Source organism: Solanum stenotomum, chromosome 6, assembly GCF_019186545.1.
Source record: "Solanum stenotomum isolate F172 chromosome 6, ASM1918654v1, whole genome shotgun sequence".
Lineage (NCBI taxonomy): Eukaryota > Viridiplantae > Streptophyta > Magnoliopsida > Solanales > Solanaceae > Solanum > Solanum stenotomum.
In genome coordinates this window covers 55,483,572-55,508,217 of record NC_064287.1, presented here as the reverse complement: position 1 = coordinate 55,508,217, position 24,646 = coordinate 55,483,572, and the positions used below count along the sequence as shown (strand labels likewise).

At 34.5% G+C, this 24,646-nt stretch overlaps 4 protein-coding genes across 5 annotated transcripts in view; 2 read left to right on the top strand and 2 right to left on the bottom strand.

Moving 5' to 3' along the window:
• The first annotated feature begins 661 nt into the window (after positions 1 to 661).
• On the top strand, positions 662 to 11,172 carry LOC125867161 (uncharacterized). The gene is made up of 20 exons (XM_049547589.1): positions 662 to 2,050; positions 2,795 to 2,998; positions 3,929 to 4,033; positions 4,128 to 4,193; positions 4,275 to 4,439; positions 4,655 to 4,729; positions 4,833 to 4,987; positions 5,479 to 5,614; positions 5,709 to 5,778; positions 5,875 to 6,002; positions 6,161 to 6,217; positions 7,655 to 7,840; positions 7,944 to 8,036; positions 8,136 to 8,221; positions 8,310 to 8,376; positions 8,465 to 8,531; positions 8,646 to 8,782; positions 9,218 to 9,309; positions 10,214 to 10,280; positions 10,642 to 11,172. The coding sequence occupies exons 1-20, from the start codon at positions 830 to 832 to the stop codon at positions 10,804 to 10,806; spliced, it is 3,342 nt and encodes a 1,113-aa protein (XP_049403546.1). The 5' UTR covers positions 662 to 829; the 3' UTR covers positions 10,807 to 11,172.
• A 244-nt stretch (positions 11,173 to 11,416) lies between these two features.
• Positions 11,417 to 13,896, bottom strand: LOC125867162 (tubulin alpha-5 chain). Its single transcript, XM_049547591.1, has 5 exons — positions 13,667 to 13,896; positions 13,129 to 13,343; positions 12,836 to 13,035; positions 12,058 to 12,566; positions 11,417 to 11,937 (listed from the first exon to the last, which is right to left on the bottom strand). Exons 1-5 carry the CDS (start codon positions 13,777 to 13,779, stop codon positions 11,625 to 11,627), a joined length of 1,350 nt encoding a protein of 449 aa, XP_049403548.1. The 5' UTR covers positions 13,780 to 13,896; the 3' UTR covers positions 11,417 to 11,624.
• A 3,085-nt stretch (positions 13,897 to 16,981) lies between these two features.
• On the bottom strand, positions 16,982 to 18,682 carry LOC125867701 (L-ascorbate oxidase homolog). The gene has a single exon (XM_049548268.1). The coding sequence runs from the start codon at positions 18,680 to 18,682 to the stop codon at positions 16,982 to 16,984; it is 1,701 nt and encodes a 566-aa protein (XP_049404225.1).
• A 5,276-nt stretch (positions 18,683 to 23,958) lies between these two features.
• LOC125869217 (calpain-type cysteine protease DEK1) overlaps positions 23,959 to 24,646 on the top strand; it is a 34,819-nt gene continuing 34,131 nt past the window's right edge. For both annotated transcript variants that reach the window (XM_049549786.1, XM_049549787.1), the window contains exons 1-2: positions 23,959 to 24,180; positions 24,258 to 24,413. In XM_049549786.1, the coding sequence (XP_049405743.1) occupies positions 24,289 to 24,413 (125 nt within the window). In that variant the 5' untranslated portion in view covers positions 23,959 to 24,180; positions 24,258 to 24,288. The remainder of the gene's footprint in view (positions 24,181 to 24,257; positions 24,414 to 24,646) is intronic.

Sequence of the window (24,646 nt, the reverse complement as noted above, 5' to 3'; positions counted from 1 at the left end):
CCTATAAAAAAGCAGGATACAAATGTTAATATAAAATTATTAAACTATAAGTAAAATCAAAACAAGAAATGAAAAAAATAACTACACCATCACATCAAATCAATTGTTGATATAAAATGAAACTTTTTATGCGATATAATATAAGATTCAAGAATATTTTTTCGGACCTTGATTAATGTTATACATTAAAATAAAAAAGTTATTTACACCCGTATGTGAGAATGTATTGAGAGATTTAATTTAAGGGCCTTTAAGTTTTCTAACATATTACGAAGGTATAGAAACAAAAAGAAAAATTCTGAAACAAGTAATTGATTAGATTTATCAAGATTTATATTCATCTATTTATATAATACATCAAATAAACACATTCAAGTATTGAATAAAAATTGATTTAGTTGAGATATCAACCCAATAAAAAGTTGGCCCAATCTTACTTGATATTATAGCAATTTGCATCATACTTGGAATCCCATGTATAATGTATTATTTCATCTAGGATAAATATGTTTATTGTTCAAATTCTATATAGTTTTAAGCATTTATTACTATGTAATATGTGATAAAATAAATAATACTTACCAAATTAAATAAAACATTTACGGATTATTTATTATCGAGACCATTTGTTTGATAACTCAAAAAAAGCCTGATATTTCAAAGACGAAAACCCTCCAAATTCTCCCTCTCCATTTACGTGCTGCTATATATCCATTTGGACGTGTGTGTGAGAGAGAAAACCCCCGCGCCACCACTCCTTCCTCCATAGCAGAGCAGAGCAGAGCTCTCTCGGAAGTCGCAACCCTATCTATCTATCTATCTATCAGTGATGGATTCTGAGTCAACTCAGCAGCAAGTGGCGGCCATACTCGGAGCCGACCCGGCACCATTCGAAACTCTAATCTCACATCTCATGTCAACCTCCAACGAACAACGATCCCAAGCAGAGTCAATCTTCAACCTCATCAAGCAGAATGATCCCAATTCACTCGCTATCAAGCTTGCTAACCTTCTCACCACCTCCCCACATATCGAGCCCCGTGCTATGTCAGCTATACTCCTCCGAAAGTTGCTTACTCGGGATGACGACTTCATCTGGCCAAAACTCACTCACTCTACCCAGTCCTCTATTAAGTCACTCCTACTCACATGTATCCAACATGAACAATCTAAATCCATTATCAAAAAGTTATGTGACACCATTTCCGAACTCGCTTCATCTATTCTCCCTGAAAATCAATGGCCTGAAATATTGCCATTCATGTTTCACTCTGTTACTAGCCATTCACCAAAGTTACAGGAATCTGCTTTTTTTATATTTGCTCAATTAGCACAGTATATAGGTGACATTTTGGTTCCCTATACAAAGGATTTGCATTCAGTTTTCCTGCAAAACTTGAATAATTCCTCCAATCCTGATGTCAGGATCGCTGCATTAAGTGCTGCAATCAATTTCATACAGTGTTTAGCCATCGCAAGCCAGAGGGATAGGTTTCAGGATCTATTGCCTGGGATGATGAGTACCTTGACTGAGGCCTTGAACCTTGGTCAAGAGGCTACAGCACAAGAAGCGTTGGAATTGATGATTGAATTAGCAGGGACTGAGCCTAGGTTCTTGAGGAGACAACTAGTGGATGTTGTAGGGGCAATGTTGCAAATAGCCGAGGCAGAGAGTCTAGAAGAGGGGACCAGGCACTTGGCTATTGAATTTGTGATTACATTGACTGAGGCCAGGGAACGTGCCCCAGGAATGATGAGGAAGTTGCCACAGTTTATTAATAGGTTGTTTGCTATTTTGATGAAGATGTTGTTAGATGTGGAGGATGAAGTTCTTTGGCATAGTGCTGAAGCTGAGCACGAGGATGCAGGGGAAACAAGTAATTATAGTGTAGGGCAGGAGTGTTTGGATAGGTTAGCCATTGCACTGGGCGGTAACACAATTGTTCCTGTTGCTTCTGAACAGTTGCCGGCTTACTTGGCTGCACCCGAATGGCAGAAGCACCATGCTGCTCTCATTGCCCTTGCTCAGATTGCTGAAGGTTGCTCAAAGGTACCAATGAGAAACTTGTTTACTTTGTTTAATTATGTTAAGGATTAAGTCTTAGTGAAATGGGCCCTAATATGTAGAGTAATTTACCATCTGAAAGTAGGAAGAACAACATTTTTGAGGATTGAGAAAGGACAAATTGATTCTTCTAGCCAACTAGTTGATTGATAATTATTGAAGACTTTTTCTTTATGAAGTTAAAAACAGTTTCACTGAATTTGTTTCGTAGGTTTTGGTGCCTTTTGATGCGTTATTGTATGCGTGCACTTATATTTTTGTTGTCCTACATACCCTATCGTAACTGAATATTTTGCTACATGTCATTTATTGCTTTCAGCATTTTACTTCAAGGGTCAAGATAGTCTCTGACTACTACTTTTGAAAACATTTTAAATTGCTTACAACTATAAAAAATTATGCTTTGAAGTATTTCTAATGTAGTTTCCAGAAATCTAACCCCTTTCTGCAAAAGAAAAAGAAAAGTCAAAGAATTATGTCTCACAATGTTGACCTGGTACTCCAAAGCCTGCCTTTCCTTTTTCGGGATGGGTAGAGTATTTGTTCAGTATAACTACTTTTGGTGTGTTGAGTCGTTTCCTGCGGTGGTGCTTGTCCAAGTGCTTAATTCCAATTGTTGGATTGTATACTCAACCAATGTTTGTTTGTTGAATTGAACACTTCTGCTTACTCTTCTATGATTTTTAACTAGTTTTTTGTGACAACATTGTGCCGTATTTCCTTTGACAGGTGATGATTAAGAATTTGGAGCAAGTGGTCAACATGGTTCTCAATTCTTTCCAGGATCATCATCCTCGAGTGAGGTGGGCAGCTATTAATGCAATTGGCCAGCTGTCAACTGACTTGGGTCCAGATTTGCAGGTTCAATATCATAACCGTGTATTGCCAGCACTAGCGACAGCGATGGATGATTTTCAAAGTCCACGAGTACAGGTTTGTCCTGGTGGTATGGTGAACCCACGTTAGATGTTGTAGCTTCGTAAAAAATGTGTTTTAAATAGTAGCAGAAGATAATACTCATATTAATTACTTTATCCCCCAGGGCATTGATCTAGTGCTAAGAGCATATGGTATTTAAGGGGATAAGGGTAGAGGGTTGGACCATTATCTATTCATTTCAAACTGTCTACGCTGAGGGATTTCTCAGTTATCAAAAAAAAGAAAAGAATATATATTACTCTAGTATAATATTTGGTTGGCCAAATTTAGAATGATAGATTTCTTTATTATCTATCCCTCCGGTCGATATTAAGTGGTGTTTTTGCCTTTTCATTTTGGTCCAATTTACGTGATGTTTTTACCTTTTCATTTTCATTTTGTAAGTAACTGTTTTCTTCCAAATTTATCCCTATTTAGATAAGTGGGTCTTTATGTAACCAAGAAACTGTATTAAATATACCATTTCATTAAGGGTAAGTTAGTAAAAATACTTCTTACTTTCTACGAGTATGTAGATTTCTTAAGGGGTGTGCCCAAGTTAAAAGCACTGGAGGGAGTATATGTTAACATATCTGATCAATTAATGAGGATGGTCATTTTTGCTCAAAAATATCCGAAGGTTGCGAGTTTGACTCACCAAGGAAGCAAAGGGGTGGGAGCTCCTAGGGGAGAGTAAAAAAAAAAAAAAAACCTTGTGACATGTATATCTATGGATATGTAGAATGTTAGATAATGCTTTTAAAATAAACCTCTTGAGATAATGTAGTTTTTGTCTTGGCTTTTGAATGGTACACTGTACTTCATTTATTTGGATATTTGTTACTCTAAAGTAACAAGGGTGTTTAAGGAACTATATTAAATATTTACCTCAGATGCATGCAACATCAGCAGTAACTTTTCTTTTTCTGTTTGGGATATTCACAGGCACATGCTGCATCAGCTGTTCTCAACTTCAGTGAGAACTGCACACCAGAAATTCTGACACCTTATCTAGATGGAATAGTTAGCAAACTTCTTGTACTTCTGCAGGTTTGACATGAGAGAACATCATATTATAAAATCACTGACTAGTGCGCGAAACTTATAGTTTCTTATCCTACTTATTATATCTTCTGAAATGCAGAATGGAAAACAAATGGTGCAAGAGGGAGCATTAACTGCTTTGGCTTCTGTCGCTGATTCATCCCAGGTATTACCTTGTTGCAGTTATTCTGAATAATATCTCGAGTCCACTTTGGAGTATAATGGCTAATATGTGATGTTCTTACAGGAGCACTTCCAAAAGTACTATGATGCTGTAATGCCTTATTTGAAAACTATCCTTGTAAATGCAACAGACAAATCTAATCGCATGCTTCGAGCCAAAGCCATGGAGTGCATAAGTTTGGTAGGGATGGCTGTTGGCAAAGATAAATTCAGAGATGACGCAAAGCAGGTCAGTATGAGAATATAAACATATGTCTATGGTATATTTCCTGCCTATGTTCTCCAGTTTTAATTTAATCTATAACTTTCTAGTTTTATATGGTTGGATGCATCTACTAGTCCCCCTTATAGATGTGTGGCTTCATTCGTGTTTTCATCCAGATTGGTCCAATTGTCAAAGCATTATACCATGCAGCTTATTCTTGAAACTTTGTTGTCATTAAGGTTATGGAAGTGCTTTTGTCATTGCAAGGATCACAAATGGAGACGGACGACCCAACTACTAGTTACATGCTACAGGTGTGGGTGCATCCCTTGATTTTTAACCTTGGAGCTTCATTTCGACATGATCACAGTATATTTTTTCGTTATGATCACACTACATTATTTTATTACATTGTAGGCTTGGGCCAGACTTTGCAAGTGTTTGGGACAGGATTTCCTTCCATACATGAGTGTAGTCATGCCTCCTTTGCTTCAATCTGCTCAACTTAAGCCTGATGTAACCATATCATCTGCAAATTCAGACAATGAACTTGATGAGTCAGATGACGATAGGTGAACATTTTAGAATGAAATTTTCCTTCTATATAATTGAGAATGTTTTTGGCATTCCTCTAAGTTGCAGTAATTGTTTATATTCAATCTTGTATTGAAAGTTGAAAGGGGAGTAGAAGTCAGAATTGACAAATAATTTGCCATGTGATATTTTTGGGCTTACAGCTTTCTCATGTAAAATTGCTATGTACTTCCCCATGCCACTAGATATGGTATGTGTATATTCCCATGTTTAGTATAGTTGCAAAGAGGGTTATTCACATCAGTTTTTGACGAGGACGCTGAGTCACTACAATTCTAAGATGTGATGCTAATGGTCGCTTCTTTTGCATCAACAACTGATGTTCTCTTATGGAATTCAATTAAATCTGTAACCTTTATTTAATTTCATTAGTTTGCTATTTTAGGACTTTGTTTATGTATGGCCCACCATGTAATGCATAAGAGAATTGTAGATTCCTCGGCCTTTGTCTAAGTTTTATGTGATGCAGCATGGAGACCATAACTCTTGGGGATAAAAGGATAGGCATCAAAACAAGTGTCCTAGAGGAGAAGGCTACAGCTTGTAATATGCTATGCTGCTATGCTGACGAGCTAAAGGAAGGTTTCTACCCATGGATTGATCAGGTTGGCATCACTAATTGCTTGCATGTTTTATATGTTATTGAGTGAAATCTTGTATTGCATTTTGAGTAAACAAGTATGCTAATTCTTGAAACAGGTCGCTCCGACATTAGTCCCACTTCTGAAATTCTATTTCCATGAGGAAGTCAGGAAAGCTGCGGTTTCAGGTGGATTTCTGTTATGTCTATTTTATTCTCCTCTAGTTTGTTAGTTTTTTCTATAATATTGCAAATTACTGATAATTTACTGTATGTTGGTTATAGCCATGCCAGAGCTGTTACGGTCTGCCAAACTAGCTGTAGAGAAAGGGATTGCTCAGGGCCGAAACGAGACCTACGTCAAGCAGCTATCCGACTACATAGTACCAGCTTTGGTGGAAGCTTTGCATAAGGTTGACTTGAACTGGTTAATTATTTGTTGTGTTGCTGTTTACTTTTTGATCTTCTTTAAAAAATAAATAAATTGGTAACGTCTGAAAAATAAGTTTTATGAATTTATGATACTTTGATTTTTGGATTGCCAGTTAGTAACATTTCTGCTCCATCACAGGAGCCTGATACTGAAATATGTGCAAGTATGTTGGATGCACTGAATGAGTGCCTACAGGTCAGTTACTTTTTTCTTTCGGATGCCCGTAGCTATAAGGTTTGTAGAATTACTTATCTCAAGAAAAAGTTCTGTAGAATTATTGGTGTGCTTTCATTGAACTTCTCTTTTTTCTTTAAATACTCAATATACTGAAATAATTAGCTGTTACACAGTCTACATTCTCATCACAACAATGATTGATACAACCTTTTTCTCATTTGCGATTTCAGTGGCTTTATGAAAACCCCTGAAGTCAATTTCATTCAAATTAGATAATAATTAGTCGTTTTGACGGACTGTTTTTGCACAAATGATAAGTAGACAAGAGGTAGGAACTCGAATAAATAGTGCAGTAGCAATAAATGCAAGAATATTTATTTCCATTATCTCATCGATTGTGTACCTGGTGTTCACACAATAAACTAGTTATTGATTGTGCATTATTTTAACCTACTAGTACACCTTTCCCAGAGATCTAAACAAGACAATTAGCAAGGTGTAATCGAGCTGTTGCACTTGAAAAGTAAGTTTAGTTTAGTCACAGCTAGAAGTGGTGGTAGAGCAAAAGTCTTGGTGGAATAATGATAGTGGACTCCCCACTGGTATTTTCGGGATTATTTGGAATGAAAGATATTGAAGGTTATCTTTTTTTTTTTTTTTTTTTGATTTGCACCGGGTGTCCGAGTCTCTTTGAGCCCCGATTAATCCCGGGGGTGCACAGGCCCTCGGCAAGGAGTTTCCTGCAAGTGCACCACGGTTAATTCAGGTTTTACCCAGTCCGATGGCCCTCAGAAATTGTTTGCACCTAGTGGGTTTCGAACTTGAGACCTTGAAAGGGAGCAAACCCCAAGGCTCAAGTCAATTGCCAGCAGGCCAACCCCTGAGGGTTAGATATTGAAGGTTATCTGATGGATAAATGTATCAATCATTAAAAGATCATCTTCATTCCATTTATACTTTTTGTTGTAAAGTGAGAAACTTGTTTGTAGAGATAGGTAGGTTGATCTGATGAATGACTGTGGTTGAACCATCTCAATCTGTACATAGTTTTGACACCATTTTGGCGTGTGATTAATGAAAGATTCTGGTTTATCAGGAGAATGATACTAGACTTCCAAAATTCCTGTATATTTGATAGTTTACTCGTATAAACTCAGTTATAGTTTATATGAGTTGGACATGGAGTTACCCGGAGAGGTAGCGGGTACCTTGTGGAATTAATCAAGGTGCGCTCAGCAAGCTGATCCGTTCGCCACTTACAAAAAAGTTGAGTTGGACATAAAACTTGGGAGAGCCAGCACACATCTTCGGGGACAAGTATTTACTAGAGATGTGAATGATTGTTGAACTTGCACTTTAATCTTAATTACGTCTTGTAACATGTAGTATGATTTCACTGTTTCTCTTTCTCATGACCTTTAATATTTTAATCTTATTATGAATTCTGGACTTCAGATATCTGGACTACTCTTGGATGAAGGTCAAGTCCGAAGCATTGTGGATGAGATTAAGCAGGTCATCACGGCCAGTTCAAGTCGAATGAGCGAACGAGCAGAGAGAGCAAAAGCTGAAGACTTTGATGCCGAGGAAGGTGAATTGCTCAGGGAGGAAAATGAGCAAGAAGAAGAAGTGTTTGACCAAGTATGTTTAACATAAGATTGTTTCTCAAGAATGAATGGTAGATCTGTTTAGCATTAAACATGTCTTTCGCATTATCAGGCTTATCACTTTGAAATCTTTCTAGGTTGGTGAAATATTGGGTACACTGATCAAAACATTCAAGGCAACTTTCTTGCCCTTCTTCGATGAGCTCTCATCATATCTAGTGCCTATGTGGGTAAGTCCCGCATGGTTTCTAATGTAGCTCTTGCAAGTAAGTTCTTTTAGTTTGTCATATGTCTCATTTTTATTAACTTCCCCACCTGCATCTATTAAGGGTAAGGATAAAACAGCTGAAGAAAGGAGAATAGCAATTTGCATCTTTGATGATGTTGCAGAGCAGTGCCGAGAAGCAGCTTTAAAGTAAGTGTATTTTGTACATGTTTGTCTTTAGTTGGGGAGCTATTATGATATGAATTTGGATGGAACTGTTTCTTCCTTTGCAAACTAGGTATTATGACACATATCTTCCTTTCCTTTTGGAAGCATGCAATGATGAGAGCCCAGATGTCAGACAGGTTTGTATATGCTAAATGGCTCTGGCTTATTTTAGATAATATGGACTTGCTATTTCATTTATCTGAAACCCACTAATGTCATATCCAGGCTGCTGTTTATGGACTTGGTGTATGTGCAGAACATGGTGGCTCTGCTTTCAAGTCTTTAGTGGGAGGTATTGTGTGGTGTTGGATACCTTTCCTTTTTCTTTTTTTTTTCTGGAGCAGTAGGAGGGGGTGGCAGGTGTAACATGTTCCTACTTTACCTTCATTTCGTTACCTTTATTCAGAAGCTCTGTCAAGGCTCTATGTTGTTTTAAGGCATCCAAATGCTGTACAACCTGAGAACATAATGGCCTATGATAATGCCGTTTCAGCATTAGGGAAGATCTGTAATTTTCATCGGGACAGCATTGACTCAGCCCAGGTACTTTTTATGTAAATCCTAACTTCTATTTATCAATGTGCGTAAAATTCCATGTTTTTATCCAGGATATGCGTCAGATAATTGTGCTTGAATTGAAATGGCTAAGGGAGCATTATTATTACATTTTCAAGTGTTTGGAATACTTCTTCTAATAACAATTTGTGGTTAGAGGCTTTAAATTTAATCTTATTGGTGATTGGACTGGCACAGAGCTTTCTTTATAAACAATTCGTATGATTGCCTTATAGTGAGAATGGAAATCAACTACTTCAGTGTTGTATTAATCACATGCTTTGTAGTTTCTAGAGTGTTCTCCACTTATTTTATACAAATGTTTTTGATTTTGCTATAACATATAGCCTTTGCTTGTTGTAGGGAGAACCTTGTAATAACTTTGTTATGATTTCGACTCTCATATTCGAGACCTTTTGACAGGTTATTCCTGCCTGGCTGAATTACCTGCCTATAAAAGATGACCTGATTGAAGCCAAGGTTGTTCACGACCAACTTTGTTCAATGGTCGAAAGGTATTGGACCGGTTTACTGTAACTTGTATTTTCTGTAGATGTCTTATAACCACACAGATGTTATGCCATATTAAAGACCACAAGTTTTAAAAGTTTTCATCTCTTGAACTCTGAGCCCAGTCAAATAGGCTCACATAACAAATTTTACTCCAATTCCTCTAACCAATTCACTTAAATTGAAGCAAAGGGAAGTACTTTTTCTCATAAACTTCGAGGTCTGGGTAGGATGATGTGTACACATACCTTATCCTACCTTGTGAAGGTAGTGATGATGTTTCCGATAGACCCTAGGCTCAAGTAAGACAACTTGAAAACCACTTTCAACCAATTCTCCAACCAAAAAATGTGAGCAGCATTTACTGTACTCTAACTTGGTCAGGAGTTTATAACATTCTAATGGAGCTTGAAATACAGTTTTGGTTTGTTGTTACTTTGTTTAGGTTCAATGAAGCTTCTAAATTTATTGAAGATAGCTACACTCATTTTTTTTTCTTAGCTGCTCTGGATTCTATTCTAGATGATACTTGTATATGATATTTTGTTTCACAAGGTAGCTCATCCATACAACATAGCTGAAAGCGGACAAAAATAGTTGTTCCCTAATCGTTACATAGGTGCAGTTTATACCTCTCTCTAACTAAGGATTCAATCCAGGGACACTCGGGACCCTTTTTGTAATAAGGTTTAATTGTTTGATGATAAAATACATGTTAAAGAAAATATCCATTCTAATGAAGTGGGAGTGATTAACCCATTCTTGTAACATTTGTTAATCTCTTTGAGCTATGGCTGTTTTATCTGTCAAGGTCATCTTGCCTGCTTTGACAGAAGTCAATCTATTGCTGCTCTCTGTGTCAGGTAGGTATTCTGAGTCTTATGTTTTAATTAATTTTCCTGCTTGCAGATCAGACAGAGAACTTCTGGGTCCTAACAATGAGTACCTTCCAAAAATTGTTCAAATTTTTGCTGAGGTTAGTTCTTTCACCACTAGTTAAGAATAATACTCGTCACCAAAACGTAGCAGTCTTGAGACAGTCTGAATTCTGAACCAGTAGTTGTTGGATCCAATTGTTCATTTGAAATTCAAGGATGTGAGGCGTATCCAAGTTTTTTATTTCTTCTTATTTTCTTTCCTTGGATTGACGATGAAGTGATTGAAACATCTACCCCACAATCTCTGGCTTTTGGTACTTAACTGACATTTGTCTTTCACCCTCTTCATGCCCCCTGACCCCTGTTAGATAGTTGATTGAAGATCTTGAATTGTGTCTTTATTGGATAATATACATATAGCCACTGCCATCTTGAAACATGAAATTGCTTTTTCTGTAGGTCCTATGTGCCGGTAGGGATCTGGTAACAGAGCAGACTGCTAGTAGGATGATTACACTGTTGAGGCAGCTTCAGCAAACACTGCCACCAGCCACCTTGGCTTCAATATGGTCATCCCTGCAGCCTCAACAGCAGTTAACACTGCAATCAATGTTATCATCATAATGCTGTGGAAGCTAACGACTTTTCTCCAATGCAATGAACCTGCCGGACCTGTAGCTATGTGTGAATCAAAATTTGATACTCCATTCTTTCTCATTAATGTCATTCATTTGGACTTTGAGTCTATGTGCCGGCCTGCTGTTGGTTTTGTCAAAGTAGCGAGCAAAGGTGGAAACCTTTTTGGTTTGTTTGTAGTATGTGTATATCAAAAGTTTTGCGGTCGAGTCTTACTTCAGTAAGGGCAGGAGCATCCGTGATCATGGTTTGCGAGAGGTTTTGTTGATCAAATGTGTAAAATTCGAAGGGTTGTCAGGGTGTCGGCTCGTCTCAGTTTTGGTCCGGTCATCTTATATATATATATATATATATATATATATATATATAAATATATATATTATTATTGTAAAAGAGAACATCATAAATGGTGATCGATTTGTTGCTTTGAATGTGATTATTTCATGCCTTCTATCTTGTTGCTTATTCTTTCTAAGGTTTTATGTGAATACTCCAGTAACGATGATTGTATTCGAGTCACAGCTGTAGAGTCAAGAATCTTGTATCTCTCTTTGCTTACCATCTACAAGTAACTTGATCAAGTATCGCAATGTAGAGATCATATGAACAATCACTATAGAAGAAGTGAATGTCAAATTACAATGTAGACAATCACTGTAGTTGGAAATATTCAGACAAGAATGCAAAGGAATGTCAAATTACAATGTAAACAATAACTGATATAGGAAGTTATACAAATAGCAAATAACAACAAAAACATATGCAAGGCACCAGGCCAACATTGCCTTCAAAGATGTTGGTCTACATCAATATTCGTCACCGTCTTCCTCATCATCAACTCCTTCAGCACCAACTTCCTCGTAATCTTTTTCAAGTGCAGCTAAATCTTCACGAGCTTCAGAAAACTCTCCCTCTTCCATGCCTTCTCCAACATACCAGTGGACGAATGCCCTCTTAGCATACATGAGATCAAATTTGTGGTCAATGCGCGAGAACACCTCAGCAACTGCAGTATTGTTACTGATCATGCAAACAGCTCGTTGCACCTTGGCAAGATCCCCCCCAGGTACCACTGTTGGAGGCTGATAGTTTATTCCACATTTGAAGCCAGTTGGGCACCTGTTCAAATCCCAAAACCAAAAAAAATAATATGATCTGGTGGCATTTACATTTACAAAGTTTTATGTAGTTTGTTCAGATGAGAAAAGAGAATGCTTGCAACTAGTGCAAAATCCTTACCAGTCTACAAACTGAACCGTCCTCTTCGTTTTAATAGTAGCGACAGCAGCATTGACATCCTTGGGAACAACATCTCCACGGTACATCAGGCAGCAAGCCATATATTTTCCATGCCTTGGGTCACATTTAGCCATCATGCTTGAGGGCTCAAAAACTGCATTTGTTATCTCAGGTACAGATAATTGCTCATGGTATGCCTTTTCAGCTGAGATCACAGGGGCATATGATGAAAGCATAAAATGGATGCGTGGATATGGTACCAGGTTTGTCTGGAATTCAGTAATGTCTACATTGATGGCTCCATCAAATCGCAAGGAAGTGGTCAACGATGATATGATTTGCGAAATCAGTCGGTTCAAATTAGTGTATGTAGGCCTCTCAATGTCTAGGGATCTCCTACAGATATCATAAATGGCTTCATTGTCCAACATCACAACCACATCCGTGTGTTCTAGAAGGGAATGAGTTGAAAGAACACTGTTATAAGGCTCTACAACAGCAGTGGATACCTGAAATTAACAAAAGGCTTCAACTTAATCAGATAGAGAAATAATTTACAGATTAGTCTGTCAACTGTTATACATGCTGTTACACTAACAAAAACAACATGAGCTAAAGATAACACCAAACAGTTAGACGTAATGTGATTATCGTGAAAGCTACTAGATAGCAACCTATATGGATAAGTATCATCTAAAAATTCAGTCTGAACCTCGTCCTTTACTGCTATGTTAAACAAATGTATTAGTGCTTTGCTAAAACATGATTATCTATGCACCTGGGGAGAAGGATAGATAGTAAACCCAAGCTTTGACTTTTTTCCATAATCCACAGAAAGGCGTTCCAGCAACAATGACCCCAATCCGGAACCAGTACCCCCACCAACAGCATTAAACACCAAGAATCCCTGCAAACCTGTGCAGTTATCAGCCAATTTCCTTACTCGATCAAGGCAAAGATCGACAATCTCCTTCCCAACTGTGAATAAAGCAGAAATTAGGTACATTAACAGAAGTTGTTAAGAAAATGAATAAATGGATGGAGAGGTCTCTGAAGTAGGTAGTTAGCTACCTGTATAATGGCCTCTGGCAAAATTATTTGCAGCATCTTCCTTTCCTGAAATGAGCTGTTCGGGATGGAAAAGCTGGCGATAAGTGCCAGTTCTCACCTCATCAATAACAGTAGGTTCAAGATCAACAAATATAGCTCTTGGGACATGCTTCCCAGCACCGGTTTCGCTAAAGAAGGTGTTGAAAGCATCATGCGCTGCACCTGGTGAGGTGTCACTGCAAGAAAACAAACAAGTTAGTCCTTTAGCTAACAAGAGAAACTAAACCAAATCAGCTTCCTATCCAATTATAGGACATGAATTCATAAAACTGTTGCTCTTCCACTATAAAAGTCATAATAACCAGGACAACTTTGCTTCTCTAGAGTCAAAACAAAAACAATAATTTCCTATATCATTTATCCCAAAATATACAATAATTTCCTGTACAAAGTATTCATCATACACAGAGATCAGAGATGTGTGGTGTATTCATGTGAGATTGAAGGCAAACAAAAACAATAATTGATGAATGAATGAATGAAATAGAAATATATGTACCTAGGCATCATGCCATCAGGCTGGATTCCATGTTCAAGGCAATACAGCTCCCAACATGAGTTTCCCACCTGAATACCAGCTTGACCTATGTGTACGCTTATTATTTCTCTCATTTCAAAAAAATTATTCTTCTTCTGATGATGATGATGTTGATCGATCGATCGATCGATCTGGATTGTGGAAGAAGAAGAAGAAACTACTCGACTCTTTCTTTATGCCTTTTTTTTTTTTGGTTATCAATAAGTATTTGGAATCCGTAACCATTTGATGCCAGCCTTTTCCTGGGTCCTTTCCGCCAGCCGTCCATATTCATCTCATTACTATTTTACCCTTTCACTTCCATTTATCATAATATAATAGTAAATAAATATCTGTTTTTTTGGCCATATATATATTATATATATATACTATACTAGTAAAATTAGCGTCATGCGGAAATTTAATATCACAAAATTTATAAAATAATAATTAAAATCTATCCATAATTAAAATTAAAAAATTATATTATCTTACATACGAGATTACATAGTAACAAACATTAATAATGTAAAGGAAAATGAAAATTATAACATTTTATCATCATTTATCCTTAATACCGTAAGCATAAATTAATGACTGTAAAAATACATATCATGATCGGCAACATAAGCAATGGTGTCGGTGAGCACTCAACAGGAGCAAATTAAAGTACACAAATATTTAATTGTGCAGAAAAAGAAGAAGTTCAGAATTTTCGTTGTTTTAAAATGAGAGGAAATCTCTCTATTTATAGACAATAAAGGGTAGTGTGAACAAATATTTATTGTGTCTTATCGGAAAGGTCACAACTATTTGGAAAATCCTTCGGAAAGGTCACAACATTTCATAAAAGTCACAACTTTTCATAAAAGTCGCAACTCTTCATATAAGTAACAACTTTTCATAAAAGTCGCAACTCTTTATTAAAATCGCAACTTCTAATAAAAGTCATAACTTTTCAAGAAAGGGGAAGCCTAGTTTTAAAAATAAATAAATTAAATGGGAATCCTGGTTTGTGATGGCACCACGTAGGTGGGTCTAGGATTCTTTTATATATATGTGTGTGTGTGTGAGATTAGGAGTGGGGTCATTTTATTTTTGCATTCTTATAACAAAGTTATATTTATTCCTCGTTATACTATTTGGATAGATTTATTCTTATTAAAAAAAATTGTCAAAGAAAACCCAACACATATTCCAGCCAAGTATAGCCCCGTTAGAATATGAATCTTCGGTCATACATGTTGGAACACAGCTTTCTACTGTCTCATTTATCGATCTTAAAATGATGTGCTTTAATTAGTTAGCTAAGTTGAGTATAATATTGGATGGGTAGAAGAATTAAATTAATGCAAATTTTAATTGAGATAAAATATATCAATGTAAACATCATATAGACTATACAAAGAATAATAAAAGCGATGATATGAGACTTAATAGTCTAAGGGGAAAATTGTATTTGATGTTGGATAACAAGGACAAAATATATCAAAAAAATAAATATAACATTTTTTAAAAAGTATCCGAAAAATTCAACTCATAATCATGCAATCTAGATTATCTTACCCACAAAAAATCAACACCATCAAATTTTTTAACCTATTATATATTGAACTATGAAGGTCTTACCATGTGGCAACTCACATCAAATACAATTACTTCCTCATCATGGTAGATAACTATAGTCTACTAATTAAGTTGTACAAGCAATACCTTCCAAATTATTAAACCTTTGTTGCTATAATTGGAACTCAATTTCAAATCAAAATCAAACGTGTAAGCTTAGATAGTGGCTTATAATTTATCAATACATAAGTAACTGTGTTCTTTAAAAACAAAAGGAATCATTCACTATAAATCTTGATGAAAAAAATATAAGTGAAGTTGCAGATGTTTTGACAAGTATATTACCGTTAAAAGATTTTTTGTTAGAAACAAGTAGCTTCTTGATACATTGGTATGGTTTAATATTTTATAATTGACTTCTCTTACACCTATATATTTACACTTAAAATTATAAGTTGATGGTAATAGTAATTTTTTTCTCCAAATAGATTTGTTAACTTACAAGATGAGGATATCTTTGAAGAATGTGGGGAAGATGTAATTTTGAATCATTGTTATAAAAATGCAGTTAGGGATGCAGATATTTCTCTTGTACAGCAGTTCTATAACAAAAAGAATAAAGAATAATTGGGATGGTAGGGTGATCAATGATGAGTTTGTTTTAAGGCACTTACAAATTCGATTGATAAATCGGAATCATATGATAGTATCAACAACTTTAATAAGATTCGATAAATTCATGAACAAGTGTTGAACTACCAAGTGTTTTTTGACATATATGAAGAAAAAGACTAGAGGAAAATACATATGGTACCTTAGACGAGTCATGTATTTTTTAGTTCATACATTTGTAAAAGGGACGTTGATCAGGTTGACGACTTAACTTTCTTCTTGACTTTTACATTTTGGTATTACCTAAGCATTTTCATTTGTAATATAATTGTAATGTGTATTATAAATTTTGTGATAACCACAAAATACTTAATTCTCTCTTGCGCTTCTTTTCTTCATACTTATTAATTAATAGAAGTTTGTTACCTTATTAAAATTGTTAAGATAAGACCTAGCCCCTTTTATTCATACTTATCTCTGCTGAAAATTTTGTATTTTTATTGTCAATAAAAAATTGCTAGACACACTATCTAGTGGTATAAACTCACTAAAATATAGTAGTAATTATACATCAGTATTCTTTTTTTTTTTCCATTATCATTGAACAATAAATTTTTTCTTAGTCAATGAATTTAAGAATACTTGATAAGTTGCACTTTTAAATTCTAATAACATAAATGTTAACATATGAAGAAACAAAGATAGTATTAATATATTATATATTATACCTCATCAGCTAACATAAACATATCTTTTTAAAACTTAAATTGAAATGCCACACACTGTATAGGATATCTTTTTTCAATTATTTCGTTCATAGAGGTCAGACCTAACTCCCAACCTCGTTGTTATCGCTGATCAATTCAAGAATAAAAATTCCCCCCTTGGTGGGTTAAATGAAAATATAAAATTAAATTGAAAATTATTCTGGAATGAACGGGTAAATTCTGTGTTCAATATTAATTATATATATAATTTGTGTAGTTAGGTTGATGTTTTATTTGAATTACACTATATGTATGTATGTATGTATATTTTGAAAAGAATATATATATATAAATATTTTTTCCCCATAAATATATATAGACCTTTGATGCTAATTATTAGAGTATTAGGATACTATGGTTTGTATGGCGGCGGCATGGGCATACTCTTGACAATACCACAAAGAGGATGGTTGTCTGGGAGGTTATACTCATCCCTCAAGGAGCGTGAAGGAGAGAGTACACTAAAATATAATTGTTGTCCTAAGTAGTTTCTCTCCCACATATCGGATCGTAAGTTCCATATTCCTGCATTGTCTAAAGTTGTCATTATGGCTGCCCACGAATTTGGATACACTTGGATACTGTGTCTGCTTACTGCATCTACTAAGTTGTAGTTCTTTCTTTTCTCAGGATTCCATTTCCCAGGCTCGATCCCTACTGCAAAAAATGAATATCCATCCAAGTGATACGTCTGGATAGTCTTTTCTTCGTTCTCAAATATAATCTCCACGAAATTACGAAAGGTAGCATTTTTCACATTTGGAGCAATGGTCACCACTTTGTTGTTGTTGCTGCTCGGAGTCGGAGGCTCATCCCCCATCACATCATACTTGAAAGTCTTTTCAGCTACTCCAAAGTACTCAGCAAGCTTCAATGGGGTGTCACTATCCATATGAGAGATACCATTCAAGGCAAATCGAAGCTTGCCATTTACTTGGCTTCTCGAGTTGACAATCTTGATGGTGCGAGTAATGTTGATCTGTCCGTAGTGATAGGATCCCTGAGGATTAGGACGGGCAGCACTAGCTGTGAGATTCCATCTGAAGGACCGAAATTGATTCATGGACCAAGCAATACCTTGAGTGTTATTTGGTGGAGGTGTTGGGAGATGATCAGATGATGCTGATCCGACGCCCTTGCCATTTGCATAACGTAGGATACCTACGGAGGAGATGGCTTGCTTCAAAAATCGGCTAGAAACAACCATGTAATAGTCCTTAGGCTCCTGATCAGCAGTGACCAAGACCGAAAGACATTGACCAACGTGGATGTCAAGAGAGTCATACATATTTTGCACGGTATGTGATCCTTCCATCTCCACTAGCTTCATCGCATGACCTTGGATCCCGACATTAACTGAGGTCCTCATACCGACATTGCATATCCTGTACCTATAGGTCTTGCCAGCTCCCATGCTGAATAATGGCTCTGCTTTGTCACCAAGTTTATTGGACTTTCCATTAATGTGAATACCATCAGGTCTCCCAATGGTGCGTCCACCATCTAACGTCTTTTTCAGGGTTTTGTGTCCCTTATTGTACCAATCGCCCAAAAAGACATTGTACTCATCAGCGGGTTTGTCAAAAGGAATGGGAATAAGGTTACGGCTATGGACATCGAGGGCACCGAAGCCACCGGATGCACGATGCAAGCTTGTAGTAGGAAAGTAGAAGAAGCTACCAATTTGGTCCTTCACTTGAAAATGATAAGTGAAGTTTGTACCAGGCATGATAGGACACATGGTTCCTGGGGTACCATCTTGCCATGAATTCTTCCTTTGTTGGATACCATTCCAAGTAAGGAGTAAAGGCTCATCTAGCTTATTGTAGACATTGACAACAATATTATTGTTGGATGTGCAATTGATCCTGGGCCCCGGAAGTTGCCCATTGATTAGGATACCTTGTTGGGGGACACCCAATGGAGCAATTGTGCCATAAGTGACATTCCACTCGAAAAAGAGGTAAGGGTCCTCAGCTTTTACCAACAAAGCTCCAACGGAGAGGCAAATTATAAGCAAAGCCACAATTTTTACATTATTGGCTCCCTCCATGCCTCTTTTCTCTCTCTCTCTCTCTCTCTCTCTTTTTCTCTCTCTCTCTCTCTCTCTCTCTCTCTATCTATCTATCTCTTATTCTACAATTACGAATCTCACTTCTTCTTTTTTAAAAAAAAAAATAAATAAATTCTTTGATATTTTTTTGGGATTTTAAATAAAAAAATTGGCAAAGAAGAAGAGGGGAATTTCTTCTTCTTCTTCCTTCTAGAGCTTGCATTCTTACCCATCTCCCCGAGGCCTTATATAATAAGAATTTGTTATCTTGATACCATTGATTATCTTCCATAATAATTTCTGTGGCTCACTTTTTGTGCGCGTCCTCATTCTTGCATTTCCTTTAATTATGTTTTGCTTCTCCTTCTATTTCTCATCTTTCTGTCTCCCTTCTTCTCATATTATAACTTTTATGTTCTCACTTTGACTTATTCTTTATAGAATTTAAGAAAAGTTCCAAGTACCTTAGTTTAAATTTCTCCTTGTCTATCAACATAGTAAAATGAATTATTTTATTTTATTTTTCATTTAAAAACTTGCATAAATATTGATATAAATAGACTTGTTCAATATAAAGATATCTTTTTTTTGTCTTCTTAAGTTGTTTTTCTTATTAAAAAAAATAGTAAAATATTCATTAATTTTAAGTTGACCTTTTATTACTATCATAAACAAAAGGTCAACTTATAAAATTTATGATTATGTAATTATATATTCTCACATGGAGGTGTATTGCATGTTATGTGTACTAATTATTTCTTCTATCATTTTAGACAATAACATAATTTAGTGGATTAAATAAGTTTCATTAAGATAAAGAAGATAATAATTTGCCCGAAAAAACGAATATAGTTTGATGACTAAAATATGAACTTTCTTAATTTAAAATTATTTTATATGATTAACAAATTCGTGATATGTTAGGTGGTAAGGAATATATCTTTTCATATAATTATGTCTTAATGATCTTACGATCCTTAAGAGTATAATTAACTGCATATATAAGATACACTATAATCTTTTAAAATTTGTTGAAGATTTTAATTTATTCTTGTTCATTTGTCCCATGAGACTTGATTCATCATGTTAAACTACACAAATAGTCTATATACGGTCATATCGAATATTTTATTTATTAAAATATTTTCCTGATATAATTATGAATAAATAAATTCAATTCGTTTCGTGCTCTAGTTTATAAGCCAAGAAAAATTATTGAAGTCCAATCGTAGCAAACTAGCAATAACTATTCAAATATTGTCACTTTAGATGAATACTATTTATGAGATTAATGACTTACAAGTTTCATTTGATGAGAGGATCATGACAATTTTCAACAGTTAACATATACACATACGTTAGATTTAAATAATCAAAAGTATCTTAGGAAGAAACAAACGAATCATGGCCATTGATGGCCTGACAAAAATATTTAATTCAAATTTAGAATATATTTTAATGTATACGTAACATTTAAGGTTATTTTAAATACCTTTTTGGTTCATTATTAAAGAAAAACAACATCATTATCTTTTGTTATATTAATGTGTTTTGGAAATTCTCTGTAATTGTGTTTATATAATTTTGTTACTCTTTGTAATTGTATTATGTTTAGTAATCTGATTTTTTATAGTAGTTTCTTCCTTTATTATAGGTAGTTAGGTATTGTACTAATCTTGTTTATCAATCATAAATTGTAAACTTTATGCATATATCTTTAGAGAAAAATCATAGTGAAAATGTGGTTGAAAGGTGAAATGAGACAACATAATAAGTGAAAGAAGTTACTGAAAGTAAAGCCCCTTTTGGTGTATTGGGTAATATGAGAGCACGAACTTGATTTTTCGTATGGCACACACAACTATTAATGCTCTTTCTCAATTAAGTCTCGAACACACAACTATTTATTATATACAACTTAGGCTCACTTGCCTATACTTCTCCTAAGTGACTTCAAAATACTCTTTCAGCCAATTTGAAAGCAACAATAGATGAGATTGAATCAGATAGAAGATAATAATGAATTTAAGATTGAACAAGTAAAATAATAATAAAATTAAACTAATTACATAGAAGTTACAACTTAAAGAAAAAATTGAATTAGAGATTAAAAAATATTGACTCGGGCACCAATCTTAGCTCCTTTAGGCATACATTCAGGTCAAAACACAATTTTAAGTCTTTAATTTAATTGAAAATAAAGTTTATCGTTGGTTTTATAAGTGTTCGAACAATTGTTGTTAGTCTTAATAATAATTCAGCTATTGTTGAAGGGGATAAATTTAGTTAGGGAATCTCATGCACAATACCTTGAGTCATACTGTTTTATTTTCATATGAATTTGATACTAACTCATGTAGATTAATATATTTAGACACGTCTATCTTATAACAATTTGGTATAATTTGAGTTTGTCAACATGTTCTAAATTAGTATAAAAAACATGAATTTATACTTTTTATACTAATTTTTTCAACACGTACAAGTAAGTGTACCTCATACTAATTGAACAAATATTTTAAAATGATAAATAGATAATATTAAAGTATGTATACGATAAGTTACACAAAATTTGAAAGGAAGAAAATGTAAGGTTAAATTAATGAATGGTGAGCATACTTGATCGATAATTATTGTCATTTCAAAATATAATTTTATTTAAAAGTTTTATCAAAAGAAATTGAAAAAATACATTTCATATTCAGGGAAAAACTGCTTATTTGGTTATAGTATTTTCTGGTATTTGGTTAGTATTATAATTACTAGTATAAATCAATTGGATTATATATTTTTTTCTAATGCAATTGTCTAACGTATCAAATATTCAGTTTGATAGTAAATTTGAGCAACATCATCTCTGTAACTGTAAATGCTTAACGCCTTAAATTTGTGTCATCCCACTAAGAAACTATGTGATCTCCTCCTTTTTATAATCAGAAGTTATTGTTGATTGATAATAATATTTTTAGAAGTTATAAAAAAAATAAAAAAATGTCTTTCATAAGATGGCTAGTAGGTTAGATCAATTGTAGGATATAATCATACAAAAAACACTACAAGAAAAGTATGAATTACATGGGAACTTTCCTAGGGATCAGTATGAAAATCTGTAGAAAACTTATTTTCCTACAAATTTTCATGTTAATCTCCAGGAAAATCTTCATGTAATTCACACTTTTCTTGCAAAGTAGTAATTGTTTGTTATAGAATAATTTATAGTTCTTAACATAAATTTTTATTTATATTGATATATACAAATCAATATTATTGTACAAACCTTTATCTAATTCAAAGTTATGACTTTGTTCATCTTTGAATTTTATGATTTTCTTTTATCAATTTTAAAAATTAAATCTTGGAAAATTATTATAGTACAAACCTTTGTATTTGTGGTAAAATCTCCCTCCTTAAAGTCAAGTGGCTTTCAAGTTTTTTTCAACATTATAGAGTTCTTTTGCTTTAATCTGTAAAATAGAAGATCGGTTGATTCATGAGTTGGTACTAATTCATGCAAAGTGTTCATTTGAAGTTGGAGTAAGGAATTATCCACATCACCTTGAAGAGTTATGACATTGTTGTTTTTTCACGCCTATAGAAAGAGACTTCAAAAGTGCCAACACTCAAATCGAAAGAAAGAACAATTAACCATATGCTTAACTCATGCCCAAAAAAATTCTAGACAGAAAAGGAGGGTACGGACTAATTTTTTTAATAGAGAAAAACTAAAGAAATTCATACCCCGTTTGACTTCTCGCGGAGTATAGCTCACATCCAAACATCTGATTAGGGAACGGGGCAACGCCCATGAAGCTCTGACGAAAAGGGAAGACCTGCCAGGTCGACGTCGTATGCCCATGGGTGCAGGATTCTTCGAAAAAGTGCGGGCTAACTTGGAGACCTGGGACCCTGGTGTGTTACGCCTCGCCCTCCTTCCATATGTGAAGCTGAGGCAGGAGAAAATACGTAATTCTCTGAAGTCATAGGTTACATTTCTATCTTTCTTCCACATAACGTTCTCAAAACGATCACCATATTTTTCTTGCTTCATTCTTACCTTGAATATTAGAAAATAAACAATAAATACACTCTTCATATTCACAGTATATGACATGAAATTAAGAGTAAAGAAACTTAAAAAATAAAAATAAATAGATAAGAAGTATCATAATGGCATCCTTGTCCATCCTATTGTATTTTTATTTTGTACTTCTTTTTTTTTTTCAATTTTTAATTTCGTTGCTCCACCTCTGTCTTTTTTCTATTTTCTAGTCCATCACTATTTGAATGAAAATCAAAATAAGAAGTTGTTACTTGTATGCCGTGATATAACACATGCCACTAACATATTCATTACATTTATTATTTTTAATAAAAACCTAAACTAATTCACAACATGAACAAAACAAGCAATTGAAAAAAAAAATGAGTGAGGGTAACCAATCTCTAATCAAATTGTATAAATCGATTTGAGTCATTTACACAAACGAAAATGAAAATATGTTCAATATTCCTTTAGCAGTAAAATTTTATTACCTTTATTAGCTAAATTAAAATTGATGACGTTTAAATAAAATATATTCATAAGGTATATTATCTAAATAATTTAATCCAGTAAGTTGAGATTGTTGATACTCAGAATAGTAAGCTATAAGTTTATTATTATTGACAAACATACTAAAATTGGAGTCTTATGTCTCTTGGTTGTAATTATAACTAGAAACAATCTTTATGAACCATTTTAAAAAAAACAAATTAGATATCTTTCACAAATCTATCAAAGAAACTTAAATAAACTTGAAGAGTAAGATATTGACGGCCAATGATTATACTTGTAGTTGGTGGTGGCAGGTATAATTGTTTCTGGAGCAAAAAAAAAATGCAGGGTCAACATCTTCAATGGAGAACAACAAGATGGGACATCTTTTGCGCTCGGTTTCATGGCCAAGATGTTCAACAGAGCCTATTGCAATACCAGTCTCTGATTCATATAAATCATTCCTTGGCTTCTCCTTTATCACCATTGATTGCTTAATCCAACTGAATATTCGTCCGATAAAAATAAAGTTTCTAATGCGATGAACTTACATTCAATATTTAAATTCGTTTATAGGTATAATTTTTTACACTAATTAAGTAAAATTTTAATATAATATAAATACGGATGAACAAAAATGAGAATGAATTTGTGATGTTAGAAGCGTTGAGGTAAGACAGAAAAACCCAGCTGTTATTTTATTATTTACAAGCACTGACGTTTCAGAATTTTATATCCACACTCACTTGTACCTTTACTTTACTCTTCTCTCCTCTCTAGTCTCCTCCAAGCTTTGTTAGGGTTTTGATTTTTCTTCAACAATTTTCTATTGACCCACACCACACGAGATGCTTTTTTTTCTCTCTCTCTAAATCCTAGCTTTACTCTTGACTATGGTCTGGCAAAAACCCTATTCTGTTTGGGAATGTTTCAGTTTTAGTTTGGGAGGTTTTTGTTGAGCTAGGTAGGTAAAACCTTCAACTTACAGAAAATTTTGTGTGTTTTCTATTTTTGTGATAAATATTACATTTTTGGATGCAGTTGACAGAGAAAGGGTGGATAAAGGAGGAAAATGGAAGGAAATGAGCATGAATTAATGTTGGCATGTGTGATTTCGGGGACCCTTTTCTCTGTGCTAGGTTCTGCCTCTTTTGCTTTACTTTGGGCAGTTAATTGGAGGCCATGGCGGATTTACAGGTAATTTTTTTACTTCCAAAATTTTCATTTCTGATTTCTTTTCTCATATGCAGTAAGCAATAAACTGTATCCTGGCACTCTTAGAATTGGAATAAAGACTGAAACTTTTAATTGATTTTGAGTCATCTAAGCTCACAAACATGTTGATTCCAATAATCTTGAAATAACATGATATTTTTGTTGCTAAATTTCAATGAGGATATGTTTTTGTGAGCTCAAATAGTTATTTTTTC